We start from the raw sequence: 8,945 nt of genomic DNA on the forward strand, positions 1-8,945 counted from the left end.
GGGCAGCTTCTTACGCAGTCTTTCGCTTGGGCCATGACGTCCGTATGGTTTCGGTTTCAGACAACGCTTTTGCCTTATTGTGATGTGATCTTTGTTAACGTATCATAGACTGACTCGATTGACAAGTTAAACCAGCGTCAGCGAGTAGTTTCGGTTGACAATCAGTTATTAGAAAGGTATGTAACCATGTAGCAAATAAAAAGAAAAAACTAAATATTGAATATATAAGTGTTCTAATAAGCGTTAGTAGCAAAATTCTATATTTACATACAGGTTTTGAAGAGTCGGGTCGGTTGATACGCTCATATGAACGTCAAAAACATTTATTTATGTTATTTTAGGGGAGCAACGCCGCTTCGTAGAGGAGGGTAAGCAAGCAATACAAATTATTTATAAAAAGTAATTTCAACGTTGCGGCAATGTTATTACTTAGCAGCGTTGGCTGGCTATTCATGGTCACATGCGTCGGAACGGTCTGGAGCTACGAAAAATCGTACGAAGAACGACGCTTTGCCGCTAGGTACGACGCATGCAACGATCATGCAAAATTCATTCTCAATGTAAAAGACGATGATGGAGATTGTCAGGTGAGACCTAGTTAATTAGAAAACCAAACTTTGGTAGCTCAGCAGTGTTTCTTAGTCACCGAGTGATAAACGTATTTTATGTATATTGTACACAATGCAAACGATATACAACTCATATACTTCGAATAAGCTGTGAGACAGAATTTAGCGCCGATCATATATGACCTCCTCAGGTTCTCTGCGGACCCTCGAGCGAACCAAAGCTGATTCGCTTGAAGGATAAAAGCGTATGCAGGACGGCTAACAAGAATGAGCCAGGTAATTCATTTGATAGTATTATAACAATTTTTATCGGAACTAAATGATCGTCGTCATTGAATCTAAGTGGTAACAAGCAACTCGAAATATATAGAATACGAGTACCTATAAGGTGCCAGACTCGTATACTTAATCGTCTATTCTTCACCGATGATCCGAACGCTGCCCGACACGACCGTGTCATCTCTCGCAGTCCAACAAAAAGCGAGTTCAAATTTTATCCGGACTATACTCAAGGTCTAACCAGTTAATCTATCATCATTGCAACGTTAGTCCCGTAATCCTGCAGCGTTTATTTCTCTTATCTTATCGCAGTTTTGTCCCTGTATGAAAAAACATTAGACCATTTCCGAGAGCGTCAGCGCATGCGTAATGAAGACATAGACAGATATGTTTACTGGTTCAACAGTATGATATTATTTGTGTTCTATAGCTAGGCTGATGATTTTGATACGATTCTTTTGTCATAGTAATTGAATATTGTTTGTCGTGATAGGGCTCTGTATCGTGGGTGTTTGCAACCCATCTTCTGGACTCGCTGATTCTGAACAACACCCATCTACGGGACGATCAACGAAAGCTGCCAGGTAACAAACAACAACTTTGAATAGAACTAGGACCTGTTAAGCACTCTAGGATAAATCTCGTAAGGCGAAAAGTGTTCGGGTAGTTCAAATCTATATAAATCAGCAGATAAATGCTTGCTTGGTAAATTAGCTACTCCAATAATATATATATATGTATATATATATATATATATATATATATATATATATATATATATTAAATAAATCAATCAAAAAGAGATCTGCATATTTTAGTACATTTATAGGATTCGATTATGTTTAGCATCTGAGTAAGCGTAACTCACACTAATCTATTATGAATCAAACGTTTTAAAAAAAGTATAACTTGAAATCAGCAATAGATTCATATCATTTTGATATAGTTTTCTTTAATTTAAGCTGATTCAGCTGGAAATGCTGGTTATTTATATTGCATCTGCCGCGAGTGACCTATTAGCGTGAATATTAGTGAATAGCCGACCGTTTTAACCGAGCGAATTTATATGCGTACTTCACCTTTATATATATTTCGTTATCATGTGGAAGATACTTTGTTTATTATATATTTTATTGTAACAATTAGAACAACGGTGAAGTTCATACCTTCCACACTCCCTCCAATCACTTCGGGTTTCACCTACTCATGGCAAAAATGGGCCACGAGTAAGCCTTTTACTGCTGCGCCCGTATCGACTGGTTCACCTCGCCAGGTGAGTTTCTGACACATGTTCAAGTTCCTTTGTGCATTAGGAATTGTTAACAGGTTTGAATTATATTGGGCTCATACGAACGTTACAGCTATGTAAAATAACAACTTTACCTAGACGTTATTTGTGTACATTTCAGAGCACACTCACGACACCGTTGCCTGGACGCCAGCGTAGCGGCAACGTCGAAAAAACGGCGTGATCCATAGCCCGTAAAGGCCTAATGATACGAAGTTCGACCAGTTTTTGATTAGCAGAAAAGATATACCTTTCCTAAAGCCCACAGCGTATACAGTAGAAGCGACAAGTAGTATAATAAAAATGGCAAATATCCTGATTTCGTGTTCTCACCTCTAAGAAGGTGTCAGTTTGATTTATCATAGTAACATTTTACTACTATATGAAGTAAAATCCTGTTCCTGTGTCGTAGCTTTCAACGACCCGTTTAAACCTTCCACTTTGCGGCAGAATAAGAATAATATTGACGAGGATCAACTCGCTTCGAGAATCCTGAGGCATAGCCTTGCCTTGGCGAATTTGGTGCCCGGATTGCATGGACGTACGTGTGAGTAAGTAATTAGTTGAGCTAGATTTAAGCAACTTTAAGCTCGTGTGAGGCCTACAGAGATATGTCGGATCACGTTCGCCGTTCGAGGGCCATTTTCGAAAAGCCTAGTAGGACGATGCCATACGCATTAAGAAATAGAAGAGGCTATTGCTCTAATCGCAAATAGGTACTAGCGGAATTTTGTCTATTGCGAGACGTACCATCCCGGCTGCCTAGCGAATATTCTAGATTTAGTTCATGATATATTTTTTTATGTATTTTTTATACTTCGGCTAATATAAAAGGCGCCTTTTTTTAGCCATCCTAACGGAGTGAATGGAAAATCTGGTACAGGAAAGGTAGCCAACAAACGTACTTGTATTCTCATAATCCGTCTTTTTAATTTCATATATAGATTATGTTGCAATTGATTAAAAAGTTTTATAAAATAGATTTAATTAAGTATCGTTTTCTTGCTCGACGGTAGGACAAGCTAATAAACGCTTAGTTATAATCAAGTGACAGACACGTCCACAAACAAAAGACCAAATTAACTCTATCAGGACATATAAATAGGTTAAATATAACATTTCTTACTCAGCTGTTTCTTGGATAAAGGCGATATCTCATTTAACAGTTACATATATCTGTCTAGGGTCCTTTTGGCATTAACGGCTTAGAGTGTCCCGACTCAAAATGGAAGCCGCTAGCTCGTACTTCAGAGCTGTCCCTAACATGGTTTAGCGTGATAAGTAGTGCACTAGAGGCAACTGAGTGCAAAGTATTTTCGTGAGTGTAATTCTTTGATCTGCAACAGTGTCATTTTCGCGTCGCCTTGAACCTGTACCGTATCCCCCGAACGGTTTTAGTTAACCCAGACGACGGGATGAACGTGCTTAAAGCTCTCGTAAACTGGACTAGTTGTTCAAAGTTTTTTGGAGCTGTTCCGACCCTCCTGTCTAAGGGGCACTCACACGTTCGTACAAACACACGCCCACACACACACACACACAGGTATTTAGATAAAGATGAGGATGGCATCGTAAGTGATGAAACCATACGACAGAGACGACGGTGGGCGTTAGAATATATCAGGCGAACGAAAATTCTTTGTTTTCCGCCGCCTGTGCGATTCGCACTGGCATTTGTGATTGGTTTGTAGCTCGTGGAGTGCCCCGCCCAAATGCACACCTCGAAGTGCCAGGGTACGGACCGTAAAATTAGACGCCCTGCATACAGGAGAACGGGACTTGCTAGACGCACGCTAGCATAAGGACAACCGGAAGCAGTCATGGGAGGAGCCATAATTTTGCAGCTACATTAGCGAAAGTGGGTTCTAGGCGGATTCTACCGATTTACGCTAGAAGACACAAGCACGTCCATGCCACGTATAATAACTACATAATGAGTCCGTTAACCATATGAGCTGTATCTCGATTAAAAGTAATCCAAAAAAGCGGGGAACACATACATCAAATGTGGTGTTTCTGGGTCATAATCAGATGCCAAATCTAAACTGCATTGCGAAAATCTGACGGCCGATCGTAGATAGAAAACACGCCTTCTTCCGATAAGGATTAGTACATTGCCCTTTATCAAGGCTCCTTTAGACCTGTGCTCGTATCACTCGGGCGCCTAGAATAGCTTTAATTTTCCATTACCGTTTCGATGACGCATACATTAGTGAAGCAGTTATCAGTTTGTTGGACTGACAGCATGGGCAAGATTGTAATTCATCAAAGATCGCGATCTCTGCAACGCTGGTGAAGAAACACGCACTTCTAAGCGAAGCAGCGCGTCATCACAGATATATCGAAACCTCTTTGTAGCAGTATCCCACCCCTATATTCGTGGGAGAGAGGCTTTCCTCTAACACGGAACGACCAGTTACAATGCAAGTAGAGAACAAAGAATCCAGCTACGTAGATAAACTAGTCGAACAGAATCGGCACTCTAACACACTGTGCGAAGACCTCTTGGTGACGAGTGGTCTCTCCTACACCACGTAGCATGCGAGCGCTACCTAAGTGGCTCTTTGTTGAGGATCTAGACTCGTGAAGGCAACATCGGTCTGCCAGCATTTCCGAACTCTTGCAAAGTCACCAGGAAGAGATCTTTGAAGTACTTTCTGCAAACTGAATACTACGGTTGTGGTATTCATGCTGGTTCTAGAATGAATCCATTGCCTATTCCAGTTGCGAAATCCCTCTTAGGAGCTCTGTACATTGCCATTAGCTGCGTCCTTTAGGTGGAATACATAGGCTTCGATAGTGAGATATTTTGTTTTGTCTTGCAGAACAAAAGTTAACAAGTGGCTCAGAAGTGTAAATACTGAAGAAATCTATTTTCGTTTTTAAATTGCACTAAAATTCAAAATTGTTGGGTACGACTTTGTGACGGTTAAGGATAAAGACTGTGTTTGAAGACAACCTGATTAAGTCGACATGCTTTTTTCCACTGCAACTTCCGCAACCAATCTTGGTGGTAAGTTTTTCATGGTTGATGAATACGTTTTTATCGTGCCATATATTAGATTCCTTCGAACAAGGTAATGTGTATAGATTTCACGCAAGTAAAGACTAGTACAAAATTTCTGCAAGAACTTTACAGCGTGAACTATCAGATGTAATCATTATGGCATATGAACTTGAACAAGAAAATCAAGGTAGATTCTAAATATTTGCCCCTGCATTCTACCAATTATTTAGCATGCACCCTCCTCGCTTCATATGGACATCTTTCAGACAACCAAGACTCCTCAGACCAAACTAACATTTTTTAAATTACGAATTAGTTTTTCAAACCATTTCGGATACTGCATGAACATCAAATGTAATGAGGCACTTTGGCGGGGTATTAGGTTATTTAGCACAACATAGTGATAGCTTATCGACTTTTTTTTCACAAGCATAGCTCCTTTGATTTTAATTGAAAGAACTATTATCTGTTATTTAATGTTAATTTATTTGTTTTTCTGCAATGAAAGTCCATGAAGTGTCAAAAGGCAATTTTAATACCATGTGTCTATTTGAAGAAGTTGTCAAGAGTTTGAAATAACTGGCCACCTAGTGACTATATGGCCTCTTTAGTCTGAACTACCCAATATAAACACTATGACACATGCATATGAACAAAGCCTAGTGTATATGGTTAATGGTCGAAAATCTCTCGCGGTAATTCATGGATATTTTCCACCAAGATCCCTATGGTGTGAGGTTAAGCGTCGTCGAGCAATAGGCTTGGTTTAGTTCTGTCCTCTAACTTTGATTGCTTAATAGGAAGTTCGTTCATAAATGTTGACAGTCCACTTCAACTTACGAGGACTCACGGGGTTGTAGAAGATTATAGAAGCACTACACCAGCAAAGAGGCAGTGTAGGATTTTTGTAGCTCTACAGCGGATATTCCGCTGTGACAACGGCATTCAACAGTCGATCTAACCTTCTGCGATTATCTCAGGCAGATCTGTTTCTCATCACAAGTCACCATTCAATGCGATAATAGGTACTTGATGCAACGCGTGAACAATGGGAATCAGGGGTTTCTATCTTCCCGCGTTTGATACGGAGTGTCGATGCGCGCGAGATTTTCCACCTGACTCACTCAAGTCGAAGATGTCATTCCTGAATTTTCTCGAGCGACGGCTGATAGTGTTTTCAGTAGTAGGTAGCGCACCGAATGCAAGGTTTATAAGACGCGTTACTTCCGCCGTTCTAGTTTCCAAATGAAACTCGTATTTGCGAGCTAGTCAAATACTCTAAATTGCCATGACTCACTGCAGCTAGCCTACTAAAAACCTGGGTGATCATATCCAAGCGAACGGTCTCAAATGCCGAAGACAAGTGAAAAAAGGGACGCATCCGAAAAATAAAAGTACAAATATCGCACAATGTTTTTATAATAACACTGTTTGTTATTACGAGATTAACACATTTCGTACTGAATGACCTTATAATTATGTCAAAGTTATCCTGAATATACGCAGCTCAGCAGGTACAGAACAATGGCAATTATAAGCTAAACTTATAATGAGCATTCCTAAGCTAGCCGTTCTCATAGATGTTACATCACCTTAGCATAGAGGAATCGATGCTGGCCTTCTATGGTTTCTTATTGTTTGAGAGACCGCAACTGATGCTCCACAAACAACTTCTGACACAAGTTGCATTGGATTATTTCGGTAGTACTTTATTTGATGTGAGAAACGCGCGTGATTCTCTCAACAGTATTCAATAGGATCTGAAATACGCCCGATTTAACTTGAGAAATACCCGTTTAAAAGTTACACTGACATGAATGCAATGAATCGTCTACATCAATCGAAGAAACAATAAGTTGCTATTTAAAAGTTACTTCAGACTAAGTTAAAATGTGTCCAAAGTTTCCCGGTTAATTCTCGTTTACAAAATCGAGATATTTTACACTTTTTTACTGGTTTAGCGCTTTACACGAAGAGCTAAATGGTCCTAGATAGCGTATCCTATGCGCAATCGCTTTATTCATTAAAGTTCATATAAAAATATGTGCACAATGTTAGCGGCAATTCATGCTGAGATAAGGGTATACCTTATCATTTTTGCCCCAGACCTGGCTATCAAGCACTCTAAGCAAAGGAAGAAAAAAAGCAACGTATCATTTTTCTTTGTTTCTTAATTTTTGAGTACTTCAAGTTACAGCCGACTCCGATGCAATAAGACAAATGAGAGACACTAACAGCACAGGTTCTTCAATCATAGCAACAACGATTTCCATAATTCATATATTATCGAACCAATCTTCTGATAGAGCAAAAAAAAACAAAAAACGAGAAAATATCAATCCGACTAAAAGCCGCCTCTCGTATTTAAGTCATATTCGAAAAGTAGAAGAAACTCGACGTTAAAGTTCAAAATGGTGCTTTCCGTATATAAGCCGAGGAGAAAAGGTCGCAAACATCAAGCACATTCTTAGTTCTCACGATTATAATTTTGATAAATCGTGTGCCTTATATATTCGGCTCAATACAGAGGATTTATATTTCCCTCACTGGCACTATTTAAGGACGAAATGCACAAATTGCATTTGTAGCAGTACCAGTCTCTGATGTGCATTATATATATCAGCCTGATATTAAGATGTCGCTATTTTACGAACGTGTTAATTCAAATACCGTTCTACCAAATATGACTTCGTTTTGAAGGGGATGTCGACGTAAACAATGCGCAGTCATAGGAATTCGAGCGAGGATAACCTATTATTCAGTCTCTTGACGAGCAACGAAACCTTATTACAATGCCTAACCCTCTTTTTGCCTAATATTTATGTTAGTGCCAGTTTCTTAAAGTTTACTAAAGATACAAAGAATATTTCAGTGAGACAAAATGAAAACTCTTTAATAGGGTGTAGGTTTAAAGGGCTCGAAAGTTCACCAAAACTTCGAAAAAAGCCACTTGTGAAGATTCTGGATTTTCGATGCTAACGTTAGTGGTGGTTTTATAGAGAAAAATAAGTATTGCCAATTGAGCTATTCAGAGCAGCGGTTGAGCTTGTTGGTCGTTTTGTACTCTTGTATTATTAGGACCCTTAGCCTTTTATTAATCTAATATATAATTCCTCGCATCGCGCCTATTTACAGGGCATTTTCGAGTCTACACATGCCAATGTTGCTTGACGCACAGTTACTATTCAAAAAAGGATTGCGGACCAAAGAAGGTTTATTATGAGGCCGATTCGTGAGCGATTTAGGTCCTCAATTGAAGCTGCGATCGAGGTGAAATGCATTGAATAAACGTGACTGTTTGAAATGAGACGTATATATATATATATGTGTATACTTTGATTTTGAACAACCTCAGCCCTTCTTATATTAAAAGATTTCAACTGCTCATTAAGAGGCCTAACTAGCAATTAAAATTTGTGCATATAACTCACCAGAGAACGACATGACCCTGAGCGGTTCTGTAGGGAATTGCCCTTTGACGCCGACCGTGGCCCATGGAGCTCAAACGGGATCTCCATCTATCGAAATACAGCCTGCCCCAGGTCAGTGTGTTTATGACAATAAATCTTTTGACATTTTCTATTAACGAAAGTAAATATGAAAAATAATATGTTTATTATTGACCCGAAATACTAGGTAGATTGGACCACTCTTGAAAACTAAAAATCCTCTGTGTGACTTATTACATTGTTTAGAGATCAATTTATGAGTAAAAAACGGTCTCAATGTACCTCATGAAAACAACATATAATAATGACTTTCCTTAAGTGCCTATTAGTTATGCACCACTCTCCTTCACTAT

General features: G+C 39.2%; 2 protein-coding genes across 5 annotated transcripts in view; both read left to right on the forward strand.

Moving 5' to 3' along the window:
* LOC147752533 (uncharacterized) lies at positions 1 to 2,455 on the forward strand. 2 transcript variants are annotated; one of them, XM_086971319.1, is made up of 6 exons: positions 1 to 176; positions 342 to 587; positions 761 to 845; positions 1,342 to 1,432; positions 1,995 to 2,121; positions 2,258 to 2,455. In XM_086971319.1, the coding sequence occupies exons 2-6, from the start codon at positions 420 to 422 to the stop codon at positions 2,318 to 2,320; spliced, it is 534 nt and encodes a 177-aa protein (XP_086827445.1). In that variant the 5' UTR covers positions 1 to 176; positions 342 to 419; the 3' UTR covers positions 2,321 to 2,455. The 2 variants fall into 2 exon arrangements, with proteins under 2 accessions (XP_086827445.1, XP_086827446.1); XM_086971320.1 differs by having other exon boundaries at positions 437 to 587.
* A 120-nt stretch (positions 2,456 to 2,575) lies between these two features.
* LOC111267414 (homeobox protein Nkx-2.8) overlaps positions 2,576 to 8,945 on the forward strand; it is a 14,490-nt gene continuing 8,120 nt past the window's right edge. For 2 of the 3 annotated variants that reach the window (XM_022845654.2, XM_022845656.2), the window contains exons 1-3: positions 2,576 to 2,687; positions 8,279 to 8,413; positions 8,578 to 8,685. In XM_022845654.2, the coding sequence (XP_022701389.1) occupies positions 8,586 to 8,685 (100 nt within the window). In that variant the 5' untranslated portion in view covers positions 2,576 to 2,687; positions 8,279 to 8,413; positions 8,578 to 8,585. The remainder of the gene's footprint in view (positions 2,688 to 8,278; positions 8,414 to 8,577; positions 8,686 to 8,945) is intronic. The other variant, XM_086971318.1, reaches the window with a different exon arrangement.

This window comes from Varroa jacobsoni, unplaced genomic scaffold (assembly GCF_002532875.2).
Source record: "Varroa jacobsoni isolate VJ856 unplaced genomic scaffold, vjacob_1.0 scaffold_1181, whole genome shotgun sequence".
Taxonomy (NCBI): Eukaryota; Metazoa; Arthropoda; class Arachnida; order Mesostigmata; family Varroidae; genus Varroa; species Varroa jacobsoni.